We start from the raw sequence: 27,010 nt of genomic DNA, 5'->3' as shown, positions 1-27,010 counted from the left end.
AGAGACTTGTAACTCAAGAGATCATGATACTTCTCAACTTAGACGACATTGGAATAATCCTAGTTGATATTTCAATAATTATGATGGATCCAATTAATTGAATCAGTGTATATATTCTCTCTTGAGCTTTTTTGTATCTTAATTATCTAAACATTCACTTATAAAATTTATTATTATAGAAGATTTCTTAATTTTTAGAAGATATCTAAGATGGAAAAGATAGTAATTTTCAAGAGTAACTTATTAAAAAGTCATAAGCCGTGGAACAAGAACAAAAGTTTCTAATGTATAAGCATTGCTATGTTTGCGTAGTAATAGCCTTACTAAGCCATTAATAAGAATATAAATTAACTTCGTAGGCTAAATACTATTCACCCTTCCTCCTTTAGTAATCAACCATCAGTTGACTAACCCTAACACCCTAAGTTATGCATGGTCCATGGATGTTCTTGGAGAAAAGGGCTTTAGCTTACTCATGTCAAAGTGTTGGTCAGTTAGTGCCTTTTACAAGGAGATTAGAGTGTTCAACTCTTTAGAGTAAACATTATGGTTTTTTTATTAATTTTTCTATAATATATATTATTGAATATTTCTGAATGATACTAGGATATGAAAAAGAATAAAATCAAATCAAAGAAAAAAAACTAAATGAAATTTACCAAAGTTATTGAGTTTTAACTGAATTATTTGATAATATATATATATATTCCCATTCCACACCTCATGTGACCAGAAAGCTTTCTTTTATCTTTCTTGTCAGGGTGGCAGACACGTCACGTGCCTTCTCATCCCTCCATTAATCACCATTTCTTTTACCTATTTATTTTATTTTATTACATATTACTTTTTTGCACAGCTTAAAAAAATGAATAAATAATCTAAAAATAAATAAAAACAGAGAGATTAATTAACAAGATCTTGACCAACTGATTTCCTGCGAATCTTCATCACGGAGACTCCGATCCAATAAGAATTAATTGGCGGGGCACAATTAATTAAGAAACAAGATAGGATTTCTTTTTTAGTTTGATTAATTAATTAATGCAGAGGAGAGGTGGAATTCGCTACCGACGACCGCCGCAGGTGAGAGGAGACGGCGCTCAGCTGATGGCATAGTCGCCATGGATGAACTCCGAGATGGCGGAGGAGGCGTCGCCTTCCTGCTGGGTGCGGCGGCCTACGAGGAGCATCTCCTTCTGGCGGCGGAGCTCCATGACCTTGCGGTGGGAGTTGGAGTGCTGGGAGAGCACGAAGGTAGGGCTCGCCGCTGGTCGGTACTCCTGCACCAGCCGCCCGGACTTGTACCGCACTCCGCAGGCGTTGCACAGCGTCTTGGGTCCAAGCGGCCCCGTCCGCCACTGTGGCGTCTTCTCCGACGCGCAGTGCGAGCAGCGCCGTACGCCCCCTGCGCTTCCTTCACCGCCGCCCCTTCTTCCCCTTCCATCCTCCCTTCCTGGCGTTCTCAGCGCTTCTGGCCTTTTGCGGGAACTCAGACGACGACGAGGACGACGGGGACGACGGCGACGCGTTCTGCGCTGTCCCGACCACCAACGACGACCACGCGGCCGAAACAGAGGACGACTGCTCCGCCCTACTCTGCGGCGGCGGCTCCCGCTTAACGGCGGCCGCAGCCGCAGTTACTCCCCCCAGGCCGGAAGTATAGCAAGGCACGTCGGAGAAGGAGTCGTCCACGAACCTCGACAGCCATTCCAGCTCCGCCGCGTCCTCGCATTGCTGCATAATTAGCACCAAATCTCTTCAGCACTATGCCTAAATTGCACCCGAAGTTGCACTGGTTTACGACGATCACTCACCGGAATGTAAAGATCGAAGGAGGAGTTGGGAGCCTGAAGAGGTTTGAACTCAGAGAACGACGCCGGCCCTCCTGGCGCAGCCCCCTCCGCAGACGGAAAGCAGTCGTCATGATGCGACGACGACAAGTCGAGGAGCTCGTCTACGATGGGAGGAATTGTGCCGTAGAGGCACGTCGTCACCGGCGAAGCAGCAGCAGCAGCAGCAAATGGTGCAGCAGCTGGACTGGATGTCATTCCCATCCCCACTGTCAAATTCATCATCTCCCATTCCTTAGCCATGAGGAGGAAAATGAAGAGGGAGAGAGAGAGAGGAGAGCGACGGTACTCACTGAGCACAGCAACTCTGCTACAAATAATGAAGAGGGAGACACGATGTGAGCAGCCACAACTATAATAATATAAATAATAGTGGCATGCAAGAAGCCGATAAAGTAGCTGCTAGAAATGGCTAATGAGAGGCCATTGCACTCGATCCATCCATCTTCTTCCGCTCGTCAAAGTACTCTATCTCATGTGCTAACTGAGGGGGAGTACGTACGTATATGAATATCTCCTCTCGCCACCCGGCGTACGCTGCATGCATGCAGTAAAAATCGTTTATTTACCGTTACGTGATTTCGGGGCAGTTACCGCCGCCGCAGATAGGATTTGCTGTTCTTGTCCGAAGCAGCGCGGCTGTGTGAGGCCGTCGTATGTCAGATGATGAGAAGCATGGTGTCGTAGTGGGCAAAGGCCAGTAGCCAGTGAGACACGCATGTGTGGTGTCGGACGACGTAGGGACCACCGCTGCACCTTCATCTTTTGCCTTTAGAGCATAGGGTTAACTGTAAAAAAAAAAAGAGAAAAAGGTTGGTGGTTCGCCGGTTCGACCGGATGAAGGACATCGACCGGACACGGAGTCGCACTGCCCGCCGGCTCGGCGTCCGGCCCCCAGTACGGTCCCGGATCATCTGCTCCTCGTTTTGTAATCCTGCATCGTCGAGAGGGCTCGTCAGCCGTCGGATGAGGCGGGGAAGATGACAAAAAAAAAGGTGAAAAAGAAAAAGTCGAAGGGAGCATCGAATCACGTGAAGCGGATGGGGATCCCGAGGTGGGGGAGGGGGAATCCATTCATCCCACCCACTCCGCCTCACGTGCCGGCTCGTGCGCCACTCCTCTATAATCGCCTGCACGTGATGCCCTTTCGCTAACTGTCGTCGTCGCGAACTGATCAGTGAATAAAATTGGGAAGCAGTAAGTCCTTAATCGGGAGGTGGGGTGACCACCGCAGTTACCTGTCACCGGAGTCGGTGTCGGCGGTAGCGAATTGGTGAACAGTGTGACGCGGGCTCGGTTCGAAGCGGAGCACGTGGCAGTTGCTTTCGCCACGTGTCGATGGCCTCGCCGACAGGTGCAGGGAAAGTGCGCGTTCGCTGGGCGCCGGGTCCACTGGCACGTGGTCACCGTCAGATGGCCTGCCTTTTAACGAAACGAGTTCATTTATGTTAACAAGGTGGCTAATTAATCAAAGGAATCTACTTGAATTCAGTGAAGAAGAATTAAAAAGTCTGTCACTGAGTTAAAAAGTCTAACAATTGACTGGCCATGAGCTGGTTTCATGAACAAATTACGATGCATGGGACGTCGACATTCACCTAAGCGTTGACCGTCATCGTACGCCACGCACATCAGCAGCTTTGGTTTCCTGAGTTTCATGAAGTCAAACGAATCTAACAGTTCAAGAAGTAACGTAAAGAGAGGGCTTGATACAATATCTCTAATGTACCTTATCGTGCGCACAACAATCGACCAATGCTTGTGATGGCACATCAAGTTTTGCACCAAATATTTTAGAAGCTCAGGGATATTTCGACGATTAGAAGCATACTGGAGAACAAGTAGCATAACGGATGCACACGAGAAGCCGACGGAGGAAAGAACAACGCTTCTTCGGCAACAAGTGAACCGATATGGAGAAGTATATCCGAACTGCATAATTGAACAAAGGATCAATATTAGTGAGGTTTCTCAAAAGCTTGCGCGAATGGCAATGAAGTTCATCGAAGGTTAAGAGACCTTGAAATTGTTGACGATATCCTTATTTCACCCATCTCTGGTTGTATCACGTAAATAGTCAAACAATCCAAAAAATAACTTTTGGAGTAAAAAGGTGAAAATTAAATGATAGTGTATCATCATAAATCATGTTTATCTAACTAGGATACATAAACTTTTCATTCTATTGGGGGTGAGTGTTCATTCATCCCAATTTTGAAGAAAAAGAATGGCAAGCCATTTTTGGACTTTTTTCCCAAACCCCTAAACAACTAACAAATGGATGAAGCACATTATATCAAGTACAGTCTATCTGATCTCAAAAATGACAGTTTGGCTTAAATCTAAGCTATACTATCTTATACAACATATATAATAAATTTCCGATAAACCAACCATAAGCTCTTAGCATTATAAAATGCCCAAAGTATTCTAATACTGGTTTGGTGTTTGGTGGATATATACTTGAGGTATTCTACTTAAAAGTCTTGAGAGTTCAAGGTATAGGGTCAGTCAATTAGTATTGGAAAAAGATACGGGTGTTTTTATTTAATATCTAGTTCGTGCAAAATGAGTTAGTTTCAAGGAACTTTTCATTGGCAGCCAGAGACTATCCTAGATATCCTATACCTAAGATTTATTCTTTCAAAAACATGATAGGTATGATTATCACCCCAAATTCATAGGCAAGACTACCGAGAAATGACCAAGAACGATAATGAACAAGAAAGATGTTATGTTTCGATAATCAGAAATCATCCTCGATCTAAACAGAATAGTAAGTTAAAAAGCTATCACCATCAATAACAAGATTCAACATTCACATACTAATTTCTACAGCAAACTGTTTGCAGGCAAAACCAAGAAGCCTAACATAAAGCACAAAAGACCACCTTCAACAACAAGATATCCAATTTGCTGATCAGAATAAACTACATGGAGGATAACTTTCAGTTTCATTTACTTCATAGTTCCTTTGTATATGATAAGGGTGAAAACTCAGACAAGAATGTCTACAAGGTCAAAACTATTCTAGTACCTTTTTATATATTTTTTTTCTGAAAACGAATCTTGTTGTTTTTTTAGATCAGATTAGTTTCACACATACAAGCAACATTACAATAGAACTTCTGCCAACCAGTAGTTCAGTAATGCTTCATACCTAATTCGGCACATATTTAAGTGAAGCTTTAGCATGATAAATAACGTAAGTCAATTTAGATATCAAAATCAAAAGACAAAGCAATTTACAAAATAAACATGGCATACAACTATAAACTGACATTAGAGATGAAATTGGATTTCATTTAAGATGATAACAATGACCAAGCATATAAGCATTTTGTATCAAATGCTCAGAATGCATATACAAAATGCAGATCATTTCTATAAATATATATAGGGTTGCCCTTGGAAATCCTTCTCTTCCTATTTTTCTTTCAACCATCCTAGATGTAATTTCATCACAGAAGTTAGTCTTAATTTCACATGGAAATGAATTCTAAGTAATAGTTGTTAATGGCCTAACTTAACATTTGATGTGAGTCTTCCAACCTCATCGTTAGAGCAGGCTTATTGTAGGGTCGAACTGGAGGAATATCGATGAAAAGATGGCCAAGGTAGAGATGGTTGATTGGCAAGCGAAGCCAGGCTAAAATGAAAACCAGATAAGTTAGTCAGTCACAGTGGGTTGCCATGGTGAACTCCGAAGTGGGTTTTTGAGGTAAACCCCTGGGTGGGTGCAAAGGTGAATTCCAAGGTGGGTTGCAAAGGTGAACTCCAAAGTCAGCTGTTGAGGTGAACCCCAAGGTCAGCTGTCGAGGTGAACACCAAGGTGAGTTGTTGACTTAAACTCCAATGTAGGTTGCCAAGATGAACTCCAATGTGAGTTGCCAAGATGAATCCCAAGCAAGGTGAACTCCATGGCAAGTTGTCAAGGCGAGCTCCAAGGTGGGTCACAAAGGTGAATTCCAAGGTGGGTCATTGAGGTGAATTCCAAGGTAGGTTGCCGAGTGAACTGCAGAGTGGGTTGTCGAGGTGAATGTTGTGAAGAAGATGGAGCTTCTCTCTTCATGTTAAACTTTCACTCTGTATTATCACTATTCACAAAAGAAAAAAAAAAGGTCTCATCCCATGTCTCTCAGAGTCGTATTTATACGTCTTAGGATCTGCATTCACATTTGTTCCGGCCAAAAATCGACGACAGTCCACCCACTAGTCAAGGAAATGCCACCTCAACCTTGGTGAACCCCGGTGAGACGAGGGCCTGCAAGATCATAAGGAAACAAACGGATTACTGGGTGCCGGGAAGTCCCGACAAGCCCCTCCGACGCTCAAGTCAGTATTCCGTGAAAGGAAAAATGAAAATGTAGAAGAAGAAGAAGAGTTTAGAAAATCAAACCAGCTCTCCAAGAGGGAGAAGAAGAAAAGTCTCCTCTCAGAAGAAGAGGTCCGAACCTGAAATGCATAGCCTGTCCAGAAGAAGAAGTGCCCTCCCTTGGAAGAAGAGGAAGAACACCCAAAAAAGTAGCAGCCCTCCTCCCGAAAGAAGAGAGCCGAAGCTGAGGAAGAAGGAAAAGATCCCCCTCTTGGGAGAAGAGCCCGTTACCCCTTTCCAAGAAGAAGAAGAAATCCCCCCCTCTTTCCTAGAGCTCTCCATTATGTAGACGTATGAGGAGACCAGATCTGACATCTGTCCTTTCCTTCTGCTTCCTTTTAGCATTATGTGCAGGAAAAAGAAGTCCAAGGACCTTCCCTATGACAACTTCATAAATGCTCTTTATGGGCCTTGGGAACAAGAGCCCCTTGATCATGAATCCACAAGAGACAAAATATGGGCATTGACCCACTTGACCAACACTGTCAAATCAGCCATATGCTTGACTCCCCTTTGACTCCTGGCTCTTACCTTAGAGAAAGAGTCACGTCATCTATGCACCGGCATCAACATTATCAGAGGCGCTTGATCGGAGCTCACAGCAGGCATACTGGACCACAATCACAAACTCAATGGTTTGTTGGCACTGGGGTTTAGTACCCCAAGCCAATTGTATATAGAAGATTAACACAAAGTGTAGGGGAAGATGCAATATGTGAGATGAAGTGATCACTTATTTTCAGCATTTAAGAAAACAAAGAGCAACGATCACAAGGGTTCTGATCAAACAGGGATAAGTATTGATTATCCAAATACATAAATTGTTATCCACACTAAAAATCTCAAAGAGGCTATTCTAAGATATCTTACGGAAGGAAAAAATGAAGAATTTTTACACAGACAACATTACAACTTGATGAACCTAATTTTTATTGTATGATTGCTGAAACACACAGTCCATAATTATAACTGTGAAATGCTAAAGGCAATTCCAAGTCGAGCTGCCACATAATCTATTCACTCGAAACGTTGAAAAGAAAGGAAAAGAGGATACAAAAGTTTCACGTCGAAACATAGCCAACCCAAAAGTTTCAACTAAACGAGCATAAATCGAAAGGATGCAGAGTAAGTAGACAAACTAAGCAGAGCTACTCACAGGCAAAAAGTTAGAGCACAACACTAGGGTCCAGGTGAGGTGCGGCAGAGGATTCCCTGTGCGAGCGACCGGTCGCTGCAGTACGTCGTCCTCACACGCGACGTCAGCCTCTCTACCGCCACCTCGCTGTGTAACGGGAACAGAGACCCGCCGCAGCTCCTCAATTCCACAGGAAGCCTTCATCATATCACCCGACAGAAATGGCAATGATGCAGCAACCGGAGAGAACTGAACAGAAAGCAATGAAACACGGGGGATCGGCCAGGCCGCCACCGGCGAAGCAAGCAGATGATGCAACGGGTCTGGATCTGATAGCGAGTGAACGAAGGGAAGAAGAGACAGGAATGCGGCAGCGCAAGGATCTGAAACAGTTCGTGGAAGCCATTCGAAGAGGAAACGCCCGCGTGCCAGAGAGAGGAGTTGGTTAGGTTTATGGCAGGAGAGAGGGGGGTTCGTGGGCTGTGCCAGATCATTCTTCATGGCCCGATCCATATCAAGGCCTGGCCCAACGAATGAAGCAGTTCTAGGTTGGTACATTACGTTTTTTATACATGATATATAATTATTTTTTAAAAAAATCATAATACTATCCAATTACTGAGATTAATAAAATCAATGTAAATTAAATCATTTAGTAAATAGACTAATTTTGTAAAAAATAAAAAAAGACCGATTTCTACTTAAAACAAGACGAAGCCAACTCTTGCTCCAAAATAGCTAGCAAAATAATAATTTTTAACCGTGAAGAAGTCTGAAATAAGTGTTAGAATGCGAAGCTATCAGCTATTCACTGGAAATCCGCATTATATTTCAGTTAATATAAAAAGGTGCTTCAAAATGAACGGCATCATCATCATCATCATCGTTACAAAAAAGAGATAAATCACGATACCGAACAAATAGTATCAACACCATCGCTGCCATTGCCATTGCAAATGGTTATTGTCTCAGTTTTCTCTCCACCTGTGACCGCAATTCGCGTTGCAGCAGACGAAGAACAAAGTCATACCTTCCTCTCCCCTGGCAGCAGCCTGCACATGAACCCTTAAACTGAGGCCCAATACCGAATTATTAACTGACCAAACTGATTTAAAAAATGGAATCTAGATCATAAAGATTTGAAGATGAGCTAACTTTAGCATATCTGATAATCCAATTTAGACCCTAATTGTTTGGCTAACTGATAAATGAGCAGGTTCAAGGGGGATTCGAATCTGTACAATGAGCATTGTCGATAAAGATTTGACATTGTAGGGACCCATCGTTCGCAAGACCAAAAAATTATTCAAATGGTAAGAACCTTTTTACTATCAAATGTGAATGGGAAAGCCGTTAACTTGTATAAAATGAAGGAGAAAAGGAAATGGTGCAAACATAAGACAAAAGAATAGCTCAATAGAAGCAATAACTAGTGGTGTGGGAACATACACAGTTGTGTCAGGATGGTAGGGACACGATCATTCATTCCCACAACACATCAGCATCCATTCTAACAACATAACTCTATCCTTTCTAAGTTCAGCATAAGAGTAGACTTTTTATAGTTTGATTGGTACGCATGTTTTCTCAACTATCCATTTAGAATCAAATAGAAAACAAAAAAAATATATGAAAAAGGAATTAATGTTTTGCCAATTTATGCGTATGGACCTTGATGTTTCGCTCCATTTGAAGACACAAATGCACCAAGATATCCAATATTATGGCAAACAAAATCTAAGAACAGCAAAATTGTGCATTCTCTAGGGATGTGAAATTTATGACCTGGAAGAATACAACTTCAGGATGATTGCACTGGGTGCATCTCATTGTCTTTGTGCGAGGAAGAGTTGGATCAGATGCTACATCATGTAAGATTTGAGTGCGTTCACCTGCAGAATGATGTACCACGTTTCTATAGACACAGTTACGCTCAGCTACCTCCTGCATTTGGAAGAACAAATAAAAGCTAAACATATTGAAGATTTTGCATAAAGCTAATTAAAATTGGTTGGAGTACAATACATGCTGCTGAAGAAATGGTATTAATCAATAAGAAACATACTTTCTCCGGTTTTGAAGAACTTGGACTGCAAATCTTACAACTATAAGTAAATTTAACATGTGTAATAAGTGTTATCATATAGTTTTAAGATTCAAACAATATAAGCATAAGCAATTGCATAAAATAGACAACTTAACTCTAGCACATACAAATAACTAGCAACACATAGACAAGTCCATTTGAGTATAAAATCCATGTACCTAACCTCGAATAGTTAGAATCTACACAGATTGAGGAAATTGCAATACCTTAAAATATCTAAATTAGAAGGCTATATAATTCCTTCATTAAAAAGAAAAGATTGTGGGAATCTTCAAATATCCATGTATTTTTTGGGGAAAACATCATATTCAAAAGAGCATTAGAAGGTTTGTTAGTGCCTTTAATCGAAGAAGTTATAGAAACAATTGGTCTTTGATGATAAAAATTGCTGTCGTTCGTTGATGTCCCATTGGCTTCTAAGCATCTACCCAATCCAAGCAAAAAATTGCATCGACTCTGTATAGCCAAATTGGTCCCAAATTACAACAAATCCTTAGCTTCGCAACTGGTAATATGACGATTTAATCCTACTCCACGTAGTCCAAGGTCCGACCTCTCTATGCCCTATCGTCCGTCAATGCTCATGGAATCACGGACACAAAACGCTAAAGTTCCGAACTTGACATACATCCGGAGAATAAAGAGCGAAACTGGCCAGGATGCCAAGAGACGACCAGAAAACTTAAAAGTAAGATGCCGTTACAGCCCCGAAAGCAAAACCCTAGTGTGCAAGAAGGGCAAAGGACGCCAAAGGGAACGATCAATCAAAGAGCGCGAAAAAGGATGAACAGACGCATAGAGGCACACTTGGTAGTCGCAGTTCCGGCAGGCAAAGAGGAGGATCTTCCGCTCCCTGTCTTCCCTCGGGTAAAGGATGTTGTTGCTGCGAGCGCAGAAGGCGCCGAAGGAAGAAGAGTGAAAACGTATCAGCGTTAAGCGAAAGAGTAGAGGAAGAACAGCAGGAGAGCGCGCGTACCACTCGCGGCAAAACTTCATGGCACTCATCGTCGTTGACGCCGGGAGGAGAGGAAGGCGGCAGGCCTCGCGATCGGCACCAAAACCTTCGCCTCTCGAGATCAGTTTTCATTCAGGACTCGAACTCAGAGGTCGGCGGGTCTTATATAGGCAGAGCGGGGGCACGCGTCGTTGGCGTGATTTCGAGAACGCCGAAGAGCAAGGAAAATCTTAGTGGGCCCCTCGTCTGCATTTTGGGCCGATTACGTGGATCATCTCACGTGCCAAATGCGTGACATTCTAATCGTATAACTATACCCATTGGATTCTCCGAATATCCCATTTTTGCCATCCTTAAAGCTACCGCTCACCGGGCGGGTGACTCGACAACACACGTGGTGCGTGGGTCCGCGTCGGCAAAAGTGGTTCCCACGCACATTCTTGTTCACTGAAAAGACGAATATGCCCCTGCGTCTTCCGGGCTCGCATAATCCACAGTTGAAGTCTATAAAATAATTTTATTTTTAAATATTCGTGTTTTTTTTTTCTGTCTCCCCTTCGCTGTTCCCGTGCGCCGCTCCCCCCCTTTCTTCTTCTCTCCTTCCCAAACAATCCGCCGATCGCTGCTCCTCCCCCGCCTCGATCCGACAGCCGCCCGCGCCGCAGCCAAAGATCACGTCTTGCTTCCGAAGATCCCCACCTCCGGCTTTTCGTCTGTCGCTAGCGTGTTGCGCTGCCGGTTTCCCCCCTTTTGTTTGATATTTATGCGATCCGTCAGTTCGGATTCGATTGCTTAGTCTTGATCGAGGAACGCCCTCTTCTACCTTGATTTCTCTGGAAATTGAGATAGGGAGCGGTGTATGTGTGTGAGGGTGGAGCTACTGTCTAGGGTTTCCTGTTGCTAGGTGTTCGGGTCATGGGAAGCACCGGGGAGCCAGAGAGGAAGCGACGGCATTTCGGGCCCATATCTCCCACTAGCGCCGGTGCCACCAAGAAGCAGCCTTTTTCACCTCGCTCTGATGACAAGAAGGTGCGATCACTGCGCTACATAAGTTTGTTCCCCATTTTTTACTTATTTTTTTTTCAAATAAGTATTATCTCTGAGTCAATATCTATTGTTGTTTTTATTTCAAACTGAGATTAGGCCATTATATTGAATATGTTGCCGGAATTAATGGGAAAGAATGGATTAATCCATATTGTTATTTCGCTTGTTTTTTTTCAACACATTGTGGGTTGTAGTAATCCAATTATGTTGACTTTTTTGTTGTTAGTTCAGGTTCTGTGCCGTATTTGACAGCTAATTCAATCTACTTGGAAGGATCACTTACAACTATAAGGAAGAGGGATCGAATATATGTGGATACAAAAGACTAGGATTTGAAGTCATTCAACCTTCTTATTTCTCAAGTGAAATGATTCTTTTCTCGAGCAGCTGTGGATCTTTGCTATAATCATTGATTCAGTGGAAATCCATAGGTTCGAGATGAGAATTTTTTAGAGGAGAAAGAGGGTCGTATGAATTCCTAATCATTTTTCCATGGTCGTCAATAAATCTACTGCAGTATCAATTACAACTAAAGGAAGAGGGATCAAATATGTGTGAGGTTGATAGACTAGGAAGTTGTAGACATTTGTCACCTTTTCATTTCTCAGTGAAATGACTCTTCTCAAGTTGTGCATCTTTGCTATTTATTATTGATTCAGTAGAAATCCATAGGTTCAAGTTGAGAATTTTTGAAAAGAGAATGAGGGTTCTGTGAGTTCCTATTCATTTCCATGCTTGCCATCATGACAATGGGAAAAATTTTACGCTTCATCGTAGAATAGCACATGATATTAATGATCAAATACATGACTATCTTATTGTTTATTTTCTGAGATAAACTTAAAATAAAATCTTTAAATATTTTCCTTTTTTTTTTTGAAATGGACTTGAAAAGGTTGTGGGTGATACAACATCTCATTCATTCTTATATTTTTGAACATTTTTTGATATCTCATATGTTAAAAATATTATTTTATTTTATTCTCTTTTTCTTGCATATTTTCTTATTGATTTCAATTCTACCAATTTTATTGATCTAATACCCGCCTTAAAATTTTATGCTTCACCACCAAATACAACTGTGATATTGATGATCATATGTGTAACTGTTATTATTAATTTTCTGAGGTAAGCTCAAAATAAAAATCACTAAATATTTTCCTTCTATGTTCCAAATGAAATTGAAATGTGGTGGGTGATATAACTTATTGTACATACATACATTCTTAGGGTTTTGAACATCTTTTGTTATCTCATACATTAAGCAACTTTATTTTTTTTTATTCCATGTTTTTTGTTATTTCATCTTTTCTTGTTTGATTTTTTTTCTTATCCATTCTGATTCTATCAAGTCTATTGATCTGATGCCTGCTGATACTTAGTGTTATTGAATGTCCGATATTGATATGACGTTACCCACAACCATGATTTATTCAAGATCTGGTAGGCTTGATTTACTAAGATTGTTCTACTTCAACCCCCACTTACACATTAGGGATTTACAGTCTTTCACAAATACATGACCTTGATTAAATTAGTATTTGACCTAATGTTTTTTTCTACTTTTTATTGGCGGAAGTAGACTGATGTGTTGTTTGTTGTTGTTCTCTCTCTGTTTGTATTTCATGTTAAAAGATAAAGTGAGATTTTTGTTTTCCTGTGAGGCCAGGGATAACAACTGCATGACATCCTGATATGTCTCTTAAACATTCACAATTATTTATTTTCTGTAGCTTGATGTTGCTGTGTTGAAATACAAGAATCAGAAGCTCTCTGAACAATTAGAAGCTCAGAAATTTGAGTATCTTGCTCTTGAAAATAAATTTCATCAGCTCAAAGAGAAACAGAAGACACATGAGGACACACTACTTTTGGTAAATAATAACTGGGAGAGGGTTAGTAATCTTCACTTTGATTGGCTACAATGTTTCAGAATAACAATGCTAGTTTGAATCATTTAATAATAATTCAGTTGGTTTTTTACCAGCTTCTCTGTGACCTGGACTCACTTTCTACCTCAGCAAGTGGATCTACATCTGTTTATCACTTGAAACACTCTCATTTGTCCAATGGTGAGATGTAGAATGTATATTATACTCATTAATTTCACTTAGGCAATGTATAGTTTGATGAAAGTTTAGGCAATTGTGTTCACTACTTATGCTTTAATCTTTTTGATTCTGATTAGAAGTATTTCAGAGAAGAACTAATGCTTGATTAATCAATAGGAATAATTGAATAGGAAGTTATTTCTAGCATAGGCAAATTCATCTTGTTCATTTCTTGTCTGTATTCTTGTCTTCTTGCCCTTGTTTTCACTTTTAATTTCTAACAAACTAAACGCTCAACTAACTGTCTTTTTTTCCATTGGTGTATAGAGTGTGTTGTTAAGAGTAATCTGTTTCTTTCGCTAAGGGTATATGTTGATTCTTTCACTGAGCTATGAAATACAAATAACAATTTTTTCCCCTGTGCTTTTTGTGCCAACAACATCAACATACACAGTATGTGCATATTGAATTGTCTGACTGAGTTAAAGCTTTGGGTTGTTGGGTCAAGATTGGGCGGATGTGTACCCACTTAACAGATTCATGACTTAGTTAAGGTATTTCTTTCCTGTTGAATAAGACCTTAGCTTAATTCTTCAAACATCTATGGGCAAAATAAGAGAACCTCAGATATACCTATATCATTCAGGAACATGATGTGAATTTGTACAATTTTTTTCTGGTATAATATCTGTAAACTTGTTGTACACAAAGCAAAATCCCTTGCTTAATAGAAGATAGTCAAGCGAGAAAGGGTAGACATAAAAAATGAAAAGCATTGTCTCCTTCTGTCATCTTTTGTATTTCTGGATTGTTATCATCATCAGGCCACGTTTGTACCAACTATTTGAGGTTGGCTACATGAATCAGTTGGTGGCAAGGCATCTGTCCTGTGGTAATCTGGCTGTGCAAATCTCTCTCTCTGGTGTGACTTTGTCATCAAGAAGTCTTTTGGACATCTTTTGTATTATGTTTAGTTGTCTGATATCCGCTTTAAAGAAACTCTGGCGAAGTGTCTTGTTTGCTTGATCTGTTTGCTTCTTTTTTAAGTGAGGCTATTCAATGTAGGTTTAAAATAGGAAGTACATCTTAAAGTGGGATGTGGTCTTATTTGGGAGTTCTTATGGACTATCTAGGCAGTTATCTGAAGGGAAATTGTGATTGTGCTACTAATCTGGTAGAAATATCCTTTTGGTTTCAGTGGGAAAATTATCAAATGCTTCATTTGCTTCTATTTATTAGTGAATTTGAGGTTCTTTTAAGTTTTTCATAATATTATTTTCAGACGGGGCATCCTTCTCCATAGAGGAAGATTTCTTGAGGAGACTTTTGGAAACAGGTGCAACTGAATGTTCTGAGGATGCATCTCCTACATCTAACCGGGATGATGTACAAGCAACACCATTGACAACAAAAAGCATCTTGAAGAATCTTTTAAGTTTACTCAATGGTGTATGGCATGTAAATGATGTGTTTTCTGCTGCTTGCCTTTCGACTATACCCGAAGATGGTATCAGCCTCCACTATTCAATCTTTTGGTGATTTTGTAGCTCCAATTAATGTTAGACCTGTGGTTGATGTTTTTCTCTTTCAATAATTTTTCTTTATTTGTCACAGAACCTGGGAGAAAATTGCTGAAAATTATTCAAGACCTTGAGGTAGAGGTTAGGAACTTTTTCATGGCTGTAGGTGATCTTCATTTAAAACATAGATCAGTGGCAGATGATCTCCTAAACCACCAAGATGTAGATTTGATAAATAAGGCTGAATGCAAACGACTAGCAGGTACCCTTTTAGAAAGTATTGAAGTTCCTTCCAAAGTCTTGCAACTTAGAATTTAACTTTGGAAAAAGGATTTCACATGTTGAATTTGTCTGTGATACCTTTATGAACTTACGAACATTCCACTGTCTCTCTGGATGAATGTTGCAAATGTATGCATCTGTAACCTAGTGCCGCTACTTCTTTAATGTTGACATGTTCCTTCTTGAAACCTTTATGAAGAGGAGTTGGCAAGTACTGTTGCGGAATTGGAAGAAAGCAATTGTAGAATATCAAAGCTAAAGTTGCATAAAGTCACAACACAAAATTCACATTTCCTTTTCCCTAGTTTTGGAAACAAACAAGTTGCTGGAGATAATAAGGTGAAGGATGCAAAAAAGGATATGCAATATATGGAATCTTCCCTCAAAGAATTGACGGTAGATATTGGTGCTTACTTTTCTGATGTGTAAATCTCTGAATAATCTTTTTGATTGATTCATTTGTGCTGGAGTTGCTTATCAGGGTCTGGTTTCAAGCCGATTGGAGGACATAAAGAGACTGCATGAGGAAAGAATTGATATTCTAAAGAAAGTAGCTGATATGCGGGTTGGTTCTTTTTTCTTTTGTAATTTATGGTCAAGTTCGAGTAACACGCTAATGATTATTTGTTTCGTTGTAAATTTAACACTATCATGCATTTCCAAAATAATAAATTTCAGAATGCTTTGATGGATTTCAAGAAGATATCTTCATCCAAGATTTTTGTGTTGCTGAGTGATCACCTGAAGACATCAAAGGATGAAATGGATCAATGCCGGGTTTCACTTGAGAAATTGCAGGTGGTAACTGGTCGGTAGTTTGTATGGTTAGTTCTGGTATTTCATTTCACATTTTAGTCTGTTGAAATTTATTGCAACATATTTATTACAGGTTGAAAAAGACAGCTTCATATGGTGGGAAAAGGAGGTGAATTGGAAACATGAGATAGCTGATATTGGTAGAACAATCTCTTTCCTTTCTGAGTCTAGAATTGCCGAACTAGAGCAGATTCTGCGGAAATTGGCTGGTGAAAGGGTTATGTTAGAGACCAAACTTGAAGCAGCCACAAGAGGATCAAGTATTTGGTCAAGTTGCTCAGTCTTAATTTATTTAGGTGTGACAGTACTTATATGGTTGGTTATTCTCAGGTAGGAAAGAGATAATTCAAGAATTCAAGGCACTCGTTGCATCACTCCCTAAAAGCATGGAGATCATGCAAAGTGAAATTCATCAAAAAAAGGAAACTACTATCGACCTTCATTCTCTGAGAGCAGAAGTGCAATGCCTTTCTAGTATGTTGCATAGGAAGGTAACAACTTATCAATGTCATTATCAAAACTCTCTTTTTTTAGTGAATTGATCAAACTTTCTAGAATGATATATGTTATCATTGCAGGAGAACGAGATTAAAACTTTATTCAATAATTCTTCTCAACAACTTTCTGAAATAAAGCAGCTGCATACAACTGTAAGATTAGTGTTGGCTTGAATCTCTTTTTCCCACTTCTATGGGTTCTAGATAGAATTGATGAACTTGATCTGCAACTCTGCCTGATCTTTTTGACTTTGATATTAACTGGAAATGTGAGACGGCATGGTTCAACATGAGATATCTATACTTGATGTTGGAGGTAATTCGAAATGAGAATGCCTATAAAAGAAGAAATTAGCAGTAAGTTTTGTTAAAAAATGAATACTGTTATGTTGCTAATACACCAGTGTTTTCCCCTCATAAAACACATGATAAAAAAACAGTGAAATAAGTTTGAATACGAGGGTTCTAATAGAAAATATGCCTTGAAGTAAATATTCTATCAAATCTCCTTAAAACAAAAAATGTACGAACACATTTTTGATTTTGCACCAGCTAGAACTTTCATGCTGCAAACTGCTGTTACTAAATTGTCACAGTGAACACTGAATTAAAGCAAACTCTATGGAAAGTTAATGAATCAATGGATGGACGCTAAGTGTGTTTCTTTTTATTCTTTGAATGCATATGTGTGTCCAATGCTTAAAATTTCATTTTATGCCAGTTGGTATTGGAGAAACATTTCATTCTGTCCCCACAGATGGCACGCAGAACATCTTGACACCACGAAATTCTCAGTAAACCTCGCCACAACATCCTAAACCTTAGGTTGGCCACTCCTTGAATCTTCCATTACCAAAAGGAATTGGAGTCCTAACATCATGAATCTTTTGTGCGCCCTTGACAAACCTTGTTGGACATTTGGAGCCTTTAGCTTTGGCTTCATTAGTCTTCCACGAGCAAAAAGAAGTGGAGCTTGGACCCTGCAAGTCTTCCACACAACGACGCAACCTGAGCAATGCTGGATGGCATTGAGACAAAGCAAGTGACGTGATGACAAAATCCTCACTGTAATTTCCATGAGTCTTCCACTGCTTCCTCTCCTTCCCCCTTCCTCATCATCATCCTGAAATGAAGCAATTTCTTCCTCCTCTCCTTCCCCCTTATCCCCTCTTTTTGGTCTGTGGCATATCTCTAGTACTACTTGGCATGCTCGGCACTATCTCGAGCGAGCCAGGGACAAAATCCCTGGCTCAGCTCCATATTTCAAAATTTGTGCTCACCCATTCACATGTAATCTCACTGTGACTTCTGATGCTTATGACTAGCCTATTTCTTTGTAATATGTTTTCTTATTATTCTTGTTGATCCATCAAATGTGCAAGGATTAGAGATTTAATCTTTTCTTTGTAATTGTATTTACATGTGAAATTTGTGTAGCTAAGTATTTCTTATTTATGTCTATACAGGTCCAAGATTTGAGAGATACCAATCATGAGTTGAAGCTATTCCTAGAGATGTATAGACGTGAATCTAGTGATTCCAGGTTATCTGTCTTTACAATTGAAATATCCTGCTATCCCCATTTCCTGAATAAGTTTAAGACAACACACACACACACACACATATAGTCTTAAACATATTAGGGAAATATAATTCACATTTTTTTCTAGTCTGCTTGTCTTAATCTCCTTATTTTTTACATGTGGTTTAATATTATATTTTGGTGAGAATATGTGCCAATGTAACTCCATTAGAAGTGGCTTAGAATTCAATAGATGAAAAAATGAGTGAAAATAGCTTAAAATGACATGGGCACGTTTATAGTGAATGATTTCATTGTTGGAAGAGTTGAATCCTTTAGAATGGAAGGTTGAAGGATAGAGGATGATTAAAGAAAACATTAGTTAATATAATAAAAATAATTTAAATGATAAGAATATTAATAGTGTCATGACCTTGCATGGCGCTCAATCAATAAGATGCATGTAGTTGACTGCAAATTGCATGATAATCATGTTGATAATTGGCTGTACCAATTTATTCTTTTGTCAGCTGAGATATCCCTTTCTTTTATGAAACCTTCATACTATATCAATTGTTACTGTATTAGATGGGGGGAAAAAAATCTTTTTCCACTCATCATTAAGTTCTATATAAGCAACAATAGTATTTAATCCTATCATCTTTCCTAATGTAGGGATCTCATAGTATCCAAAGACAATGAATATAAAGCATGGGCTCATGTCCATACTCTCAAATCATCCCTTGATGAACACAACTTGGAATTGCGTGTTAAGGCAGCCATTGAAGCTGAAGCAACATCTCTAAAGATGCTAACGTCTGCTGAAGCTGAGATTGATGAATTGAGGCAGAAGTTGGAAACATGTGAGAGGTACCTTGTACTCCGTTACTTGCATCCATACCCCTAAGATTTGTAGACATGTGGGCATTTCAGAATTTGTAGGAGCAGGTTGCTATTTTATTATGGTTGCACCAAGTTAGGTTTGCATGCTCTTGCCAGTTTATTTACATTCTTAAGCCTGTGTAATATCTAATTGATTATAGTATCTTAGTGTTATCTACTGTATGCAAACCTTGCGATATCTGATACAGGATGGCAGGGAAGAAAGAAGTATACCGATCATTATATTTTCCCATAAAATTATGACATATTTGTATATTACAGTATTGCACTACTTAAATATTTTTCTTATCTATGTACACCTTTTTAACTGAATGCTCCTTCAAACATGACACTTCTCCATGCATTCTATTTTTACACAATTTACATTCAAGTGTCTTAAATACTAGATCTAATAATCTGTCATTCCCCCCATCCCCTGTTTTTGAATGATGCTTTCCTTTTGAACTAGTTATCTGGTATTTAATAACATGATACATTAATACTTAAATGATAAATCATGCGTGTTAATACAAAATTTATCAACACATTAGTAATTTCATATTATTAGTCAAAGTATTAATATAGTGGTTTCAGATGATTAATAATCTAAATATACATCAGATTTTAAATAATCTGTTATCTTGTTAATTAAGTTTATCATATTAATGGTAATAAGTAACTAAACAATATTATAAATAAGAGCAATCAGATAGTAAAGAATTTTACCAATTTGCAACATTTTATAATTTTTAAATCTGTCACTAAAAATATTTCTATTTGATGAAATTATAGTTTTTAATATAATTAAGAAAAGCTTAATTACTATTATTATTTTTTTATTTTTTTTAGTTGCCTCCAAGTATCCGGTGCTTGAAATCCTGGAGGTGACCGACTCGGTCTCATGGAAGTCTCGCACTGACCACCAGGGTAAATCAGGGAAGTGTAGATGGCAGTCTAGCGTAACAACTAGCATTTTCGGATCCGCTAACCGTTTGAGGGAAAATCCTTGCAAATTTGTCACAACTAAGTCTCGAATTTTAGATGTTTGGTCTGTCGTTCGTGAGCCTAACCATCGCACCGTTCAGAGGCTATTATTATCAATATTCCTAATATTATTGATAATAGGTAAATAATAAATAATGCTAGGCATAAATTTATCTATTATTTTATTGTTATGGTATTAATTTAATGGATATGACATCTATAACATAACTACACTAATCACATAATATGTAAATAGTAACAAATTAACAATTCCCTTTAACCTTACTAATAATACCATTATTTATTAAATCACATCATTAAATATTAACTTGATGAACATCATTTAAATCACAATATAATAGTTTAAGCAAATTTAATATAACCTTAGTTAAATTACTTTCCGCTCAATTTTACCTAGTTACCATAGTTTAATTAATTAAGATGTATCACCTATTAACTAAATTAAGTTAATATATATTCCATTTGGATTGCCTTACCTTGCCGTTTTACACTCTCGCTCTAACCTGATACTCTCCTTTGCCATGCTCATGCAGTTCTTCCATCCCGAGATTCCTTGTGAAATCAAAGAGCACTGGGCACAGGATGGGATGACCTTTTGATCCAATAAAACCATTGACCTTCTCTTCCTCTCCCTAAATCTACCTTCGATGCTCTTGAAAGCTCCAGTAGTCTGGCTTCTCCAAATTCTTCCCTCCTTTGCAGGTTGCAGGATTGCAATGATCTTCTCACGTAATTGATCTGTCCACCAGTGGAAGCAGGGCTCAGTTCTCACGAAATCAAAGTTCTTCTATTCTTTGGCAGGCAAGATTCATGAGTTGAATCTTTCGGGTCAGCGAGAAATTGATTGATTTTTTGAACAAAGCTGCCATTTCCTTCCTACTTTGATATAATTCTATCAATCTATTCGCAAATCTCAACTATTTCTATTCTTTTTTCCTAATTTGGATGATCCTCCAAGACCTAGCTGCCAAACCAGTCTGATCCATGCCAGGATCAGCCTAATTTGCCAACCATGTTTGCAACAGATATTTGTGTTTGTATGCTATGCGCAGGCACGGTAAGGTTTATTGGTTTACTAAAGAATTTGCAACTCAACTAAACCAATATATTTGGAAACTTTTAAATCCAATTGATAAGCTTTTAACTTGAACTGGACCGAGTGGTTTTGTTTTAAACCAAAAAATGAGAAAAAAATTATAAGAGTTTTAATACCGAAATTAATCAAATATATTAAATACTATCAACTTTCAAATTTATGTATTTATGTACATATATACAGAAATATACAAGTATATACATTGTTTTGGTTCCTTTTTAGCAGTTTATCATTGTCCCAAATTGATCTGAAATCCTTCTTTACTTGTCAGACCGAAGCAGTTGTTAGTGACTGAAGATCTCTCTCTCTCTCTCTCTCTCTCTCTCTCTCTCTCTCACATTAATGATCAGCTTATTTTTATGCAGGGATATGGCTAGGTTGTCTGAGATTCTGAAATCAAAACATGAGGAAGGAAGAACATATTTATCCGAAATTGAGGTTATTCTTTCCTTTTTAAAGATTGAACAGTAATTCAGTGAGAGAAAATGCATACTGATTTTGGCCTATTCACCACAGTGTATTGGACAATCGTATGAAGATATGCAAACTCAAAACCAACACTTGTTGCAGCAGATTATAGAGAGAGACGACTACAACATCAAAGTAATCGTTTATTTTACACTATTCTCGTAACATTTTTTAAGCTGATTCTTCTAACTTGCAATATAGGGCTTGCTTTTCTGTTATGGCTAGAAATTGTGTTGATTGATTATTGTCTTCTTCATTAGAGTGCATAAATAGCCAAGTATTCTGGGGATAACTCATGAATTGTGTACCATACCTTATATGTAGCCTTTCGGTTACTCTTATTTTCATTTGTAATTATCAGATGATGATCTATCCAAGAAGCAGCCATGCAGCTCTCTGTTTTTAGTGGAAGTTGGACTAAATTTTAGCCATGCAAGGTGGATTAGTAGTGAATGTAGGGAGGATCTCATGGATTTGAGAATCGGGAGTACTGTAGGTTAAGATTATAGTATCCTTTTCATGATTTTTCTGTGTAGTTGGAAACTCGGTGTTTTCTGATTCTCATTTATAAAATTGTTTTCAAGAAAAAAAGGGAGACGACATTTAGGTGTGCTGCCAACGATGACATCAATCTGCAATGTATAAAATTCGTTTGATGATATATGAGCATTCACATTTTAGTACTACTGATTTGATTCTGCTGACTATTCTTATGTTGTATGCTGGTGTTACTTCCATAAGATTTGTTCCCAATTCTATCTTTTGTCTTCCTATAGGGTTTCATGCTGATTTCATGAATTTGAATATTTGTGCCTTCGACATTACTTTTGTTCACTTCATTTTACAATCTTTGTCTAGCTTGTGATGGAGGGCATGAAAGAGAAGCAAATGCAGGAAGCACTTCGTTTGGAAATACAAACTATGAACAGAAAGCTACAAGAAGCAAAACTGTTGATGGATTCATATGACCTGAAGGCTTCGAAAATGGATGAACAATTGAAGATGTGGTCAGAGCAAGTTGGGAAACTTGCCGAGGATGCTCGACAGAGTGGAGCCACTTTTGAGCACACAAAGAAAAGACTATTGGAGGTACAGATGGAGGCTCAAAAATTGAGACAATTACTTGATGGTGCTCAAGACAAGGTTGAGGGAAGCCGACTAGAGGTGGCAAATTTGCTGATAGAATTAGAGAAAGAGAGGTAACGTACTACATGTAGTTTTACATTCAGTCCATAGCCTATTTAATCTTGAATGCTCAGGTACAACAAGAAGAGAACCGAGGAAAGTTTAGAAGTCATGACAAGGAAAGCTGCCTCTCTTAGGGCACAAACCAAGGGTTCTGTCCTGGAGAAACTTCGGCAAGAAGTAAAAGAATATAGGGGAATCCTCAAATGCAGTATCTGCCTTGATCGGCAAAAGGAGGTAAACCAATTACAGAATCAGAGTGTATATATGAGGGCTCATATTATCATCTGTTCAGTCTTTTTTGCTTCTGGTCGATTGGTTATTAAGTTTTTTCTTGTCATGCTCGCAGGTTGTCATTGCAAAATGCTACCATTTATTCTGCCATCAGTGTGTCCAAAGAACACTTAGCATCCGTCAGCGCAAGTGCCCAACTTGCGGAGCGAGTTTCAGCCCAAATGATGTCAAGCCGATCTACATATGATCCTGGCACCGTATTTGCTTCGTGTGTGGGGAATGAATCCAATTGAAGCACTTCCGAGCCAAAGATGCTTGGTGGTAGATATGATCAAACTTTGTATCTTCAAGTGTAGTTCTTGTAATGTACTTCAGTGTAGGTGGTGTCAAAGGCACTTTAGGCTGTCTGCCCTGAGACGGCTCGTCGAACCTGAGTGCTCCTTTTCGGGGAACCTGTTTTCTTACTAAAATCATTGTAAAGTTCCTTTCACAACCTATCCCATTCCATTGTTTCATAATTCAATGAAATGAGGCACAGTGTTTACTTTGTAAGTCAACTTGTAGTAGTTAATAATTAGACTTGTGGATTCTTCAATTTTGTCTACAGGTTGTTTAGTAATCCTGGTTTTAATATGTATAGATGCAGACATACTAGCTAGAAGATTAATGATTTAACTAAATTATAAAAATAATTATGTCACTACATTTTTATTAGCTCAAGCTACCCCTAAACTTAACAAGGTTTACAAAAAAAAGTAAATTTGAAATAAATCAAATTAACAAGTTTTGATAAAGCTAACCGACAAACTTAATTATTATTAAGCTCAAAACAAAAATAAGTAGTTGAGATGGATTTGAAATCAAGCCATATCAGGGAAAGAATATAGTTGGTATTATGTTCACGTTGGTCCCCAACGATTCTCTCTCTCTCTCTTATTATTCTTTTTATTAGTATTAATTTTTACTACATGACTAATCTAGAGGTGATCGATTTGATTTCATAGAAGTTTTTCATCGATCATTAAGGTAAATCTTCAAGTCTAATTTTTTACTAGCCATCAAGGTATATTTTCGCGTTCAACAATTAACGTCTTAAATTTTTCATTCTACTACTGAAGAAAAATATTAATTTTACAATGTACATGAGATTCAAAGACCTAATGTTTGGGTAAATCATTAAATATCTTACTGCTACATCATTACCCCGAGAGGCCATCCTTTTCTCCTTAGCATTTATGTTCATGTTCATGAATAAACATCCTGCTCCAGGTCGAGACAAAAACCACACTCAAGTGTTGTCTACAAAAAAGAAAAAAAAATCGATTCTTGGATTCAATTAGGTGGCATTGGGAATATTATAAAACTTACAATTAATTCAATTATTATGTCGACGACCACGACGATACATCATACATGGGTAAATAATTGAAACAGACAAATGATCATTAATCATGATCGAATCCTATTTGGCTCGTTATTGAAATTGAAACGAGTAACAATCCAAATTAATTATGTCTTATCATTCGAATGTAATGCGTCACCTTTCCGATTGCATCAACACCATGATTCTAATTGCTTAGAACAAGTTAGTCGTTGACTCATTAGTTTTTAATTTTCTCCGATCCCATCAATGGTGGTTATCGGGGCCATAGGCTACACTTGCAAGTTACACCAATATTTATCTTAAATTATCACTTCAGACGTCTATACTTTATTAAACATTCAAAATTTAATCAAACTTTTGTATACAACTCATATTTTTTATTTTTTACTTTTATTAAAAAAATAATCTAGGCAAGCCTTTAAAAAATTTAAAATGCCATTTTTTACTCCGCTCAATTACCTTTTAGATTTTTGTTATTATTTTATCCTAGAGATATCTAAATATTATATTTCCCCACCACTCTTAATTATAAGATATTAATTTCATCCTCAAATCTTAGCTTTTCTAATGAACAATGGCGGAGCAGCCCTGCCTCCTAAATTCTTGGACTATATGCCGACGATATACCTGAGCTAACATTTAAAAAAAAAATTTCTTCTCTTTAAATCTAAGTTTTTTTTTCTTCTCACGTTGGAGATGCCGAGCTACAGCCCCGGGTGATGAAAAGTATGGCTCCGCCCGAGGGCTCGTTTGTCTCTCAATGTCAGTCCTAGAATGATTGCGAGAGAGGAAATCAAGATGACTTTAAAAAATTATTCTTTTAAATATTCGATCTCTATTTTCATATCTTTTATATGATAATTTATGATTTAATTATATTTGCGAGACACATCTAAAAATAATTCATTACGATAAAATAAAATAAAATCATCACTTTAACGACTTGTCTCATGCACCTGGAAGGGTCCAATCAACTGCTCGTTGTTCAGGTGTACCACATGGAGTGCCTCTGCCTGACTTGGGTCCCCCTCCTCGTACCACATCGTATAGTGAAACAGTTGGCCGCATTAATTCGACACCATGTCAATCCATACTGGCGGTTATGTCGAGAGCACAAGGCGGCCACAAAAAAGCACGTGGCGTGTGAATAGCACGTGTGCGATCTATTACTTGCAAAGAATATATTAAGTAGGATGAGTAATGTTTTCGAGACCTAACTGAATTAATTAATATAAGATAAATTTATTAAAATAGGTAAAAGTTAAATTTTATTGAGGTAATATTCTCTTTTTAATAGTTAACTATAATTTTTTAATTTATCCCTTCCTAAATAATTATGAAACAATAAATTTTATCTTTTTATTGAAGTAGAAATAATAATAATTTAATAATCCAATCAATCCTACCATTTAAGTTGAAATCAAAGAAATAAAAATTTTTAATATAATAAATAATACATCAATTAAATAGATCAAAAATTAAAATAATTAAATTTTTTTAATAGAATAAGAATTCGGGAGGAGCGTAATGAGTTATGAAATTTTAAATTCCCAACTCAATTTAACTGAATTTGATTTAAGAATTTGAATTTTTAAAATCTAAATCGAACTTTGTAGAGCGACAGAATTTTCGAATACTTTATTATTTTTAAAAAGTATCGTCAAAACGCACGTTTTTTAAATTTATTTATTCGATAAAAAGATCGCGGCCCGGCAGAATCAATCTACGTACTACGTCATCGTCGTGCAAATAAAGGCAACTTAACGGATTCAGTTTTTGTACGAGGAAAAAAATAATAAAAAATAAATAAAATGGAGGAATTCCACAAACGTAGTACGTAGTTGCTGCTTGTGTGCTTCCTTAGCTTATTGAGGAATGCAAGAAGAAATGGAGATGGTAGTGGTGGTAGAAGACATCGAGAACGATCAAACCCAGTTGCTTGTAGGGTTTCGGAATGCGAGGTGTGGAGCCAGTCGTCGTGCTCCTCCCACAAGAATGGCTCCTCGATCGGGAACTCGGCCCCGATCGAGTGAGCGGAAGCTGCTTTCTCTCGGGTCGTCGAGGGGCAGATCCGGCAGGTCGAACACCGCCGCCTCGTCGTTGGCGTCGAGGGTCGAGGTGGTCGCCGGCGAATCAGACGGGGGCCGCGCAAATGTAGTGGCGGCTGCGGCGAGCGCCGCGGCGGCCTGGATGTCCTTGGGGGCGGCGGTGGCGGGGCCGGGGAGCACGGCGGCGAGGTCGGGGAAGTTGAGGTGGGCCGCCGCCCGGCCCTTGATGGCCATCGCCCCGACGTCGTGCGCGCGCGCCGCCATCTCGGGCGGTGAGGGGAACGTCCCCAGCCAGATCCGCGACTTCTTGCGCGGCACCCGGATCTCCGACACCCACTTGCCCCAGTTCCGCATCCGCACTCCGCGGTACTTCGGGTGCAGCTTCCCGTCCCTGCTCGACCTCGCCGTTTCGCTTTCGCCGCCTGCGGCCTCGCGTTTCTTGGATCTCTTCTCGGAGGAGGGCGGCGGTGAGAGGCGGCAATGGAGGGCGACGGAGTGGAAGAGGAGGAGACGTCGCTCTCACGGACGATGGAAAGAAGCGTCATATCTTG

The 27,010-nt window shown here is 38.9% G+C and overlaps 2 protein-coding genes and 2 pseudogenes across 2 annotated transcripts; 1 reads left to right on the top strand and 3 right to left on the bottom strand.

The window, feature by feature from the left end:
• Nucleotides 1-1,064: 1,064 nt before the first annotated feature.
• LOC141834339 (GATA transcription factor 4-like) lies at nucleotides 1,065-2,093 on the bottom strand (annotated as a pseudogene).
• Nucleotides 2,094-8,328: 6,235 nt separating this feature from the next.
• LOC141834437 (DNA-directed RNA polymerases II, IV and V subunit 9A-like) lies at nucleotides 8,329-10,472 on the bottom strand. The gene is made up of 4 exons (XM_074721777.1): nucleotides 10,444-10,472; nucleotides 10,275-10,350; nucleotides 9,146-9,304; nucleotides 8,329-8,412 (listed from the first exon to the last, which is right to left on the bottom strand). Exons 1-4 carry the CDS (start codon nucleotides 10,470-10,472, stop codon nucleotides 8,329-8,331), a joined length of 348 nt encoding a protein of 115 aa, XP_074577878.1.
• Nucleotides 10,473-10,986: 514 nt separating this feature from the next.
• On the top strand, nucleotides 10,987-23,622 carry LOC141835153 (E3 ubiquitin-protein ligase BRE1-like 1). Its single transcript, XM_074722584.1, has 18 exons — nucleotides 10,987-11,451; nucleotides 13,203-13,364; nucleotides 13,457-13,541; nucleotides 14,803-15,027; nucleotides 15,135-15,302; nucleotides 15,522-15,718; nucleotides 15,804-15,887; nucleotides 16,001-16,120; nucleotides 16,212-16,398; nucleotides 16,469-16,629; nucleotides 16,717-16,788; nucleotides 18,102-18,178; nucleotides 18,833-19,027; nucleotides 21,506-21,578; nucleotides 21,657-21,743; nucleotides 22,467-22,807; nucleotides 22,868-23,030; nucleotides 23,143-23,622. Exons 1-18 carry the CDS (start codon nucleotides 11,338-11,340, stop codon nucleotides 23,272-23,274), a joined length of 2,643 nt encoding a protein of 880 aa, XP_074578685.1. The 5' UTR covers nucleotides 10,987-11,337; the 3' UTR covers nucleotides 23,275-23,622.
• Nucleotides 23,623-24,272: 650 nt separating this feature from the next.
• The window catches only part of LOC141834435 (ethylene-responsive transcription factor ERF039-like), a 2,869-nt pseudogene continuing 131 nt past the window's right edge, over nucleotides 24,273-27,010 (bottom strand).

This window comes from Curcuma longa, chromosome 9 (genome assembly GCF_044706935.1).
Source record: "Curcuma longa cultivar G26 ecotype Majalengka, Jawa Barat chromosome 9, ITB_CL_G26_1.1, whole genome shotgun sequence".
NCBI lineage: Eukaryota > Viridiplantae > Streptophyta > Magnoliopsida > Zingiberales > Zingiberaceae > Curcuma > Curcuma longa.
Note: the sequence above shows the minus strand (reverse complement) of the source record. Positions and strands in the feature narration are given on the sequence as shown.

Bases quoted from the DNA above. Each gene is read 5' to 3' on its own strand.
- LOC141835153 (XM_074722584.1), top strand. From the start codon at position 11,338: ATGGGAAGCACCGGGGAGCCAGAGAGGAAGCGACGGCATTTCGGGCCC. The intron at 15,719-15,803 runs GTAGATATTGGT...GTTGCTTATCAG, and splicing joins CTTCCCTCAAAGAATTGACG to GGTCTGGTTTCAAGCCGATT. The intron at 15,888-16,000 runs GTTGGTTCTTTT...AATAAATTTCAG, and splicing joins AGAAAGTAGCTGATATGCGG to AATGCTTTGATGGATTTCAA.
- LOC141834437 (XM_074721777.1), bottom strand. From the start codon at position 10,472: ATGAGTGCCATGAAGTTTTGCCGCGAGTG. The intron at 10,351-10,443 runs GTACGCGCGCTC...CTGCGCTCGCAG, and splicing joins ATGAAGTTTTGCCGCGAGTG to CAACAACATCCTTTACCCGA. The intron at 8,413-9,145 runs GTCATAAATTTC...GTTCATGTGCAG, and splicing joins CTGAAGTTGTATTCTTCCAG to GCTGCTGCCAGGGGAGAGGA.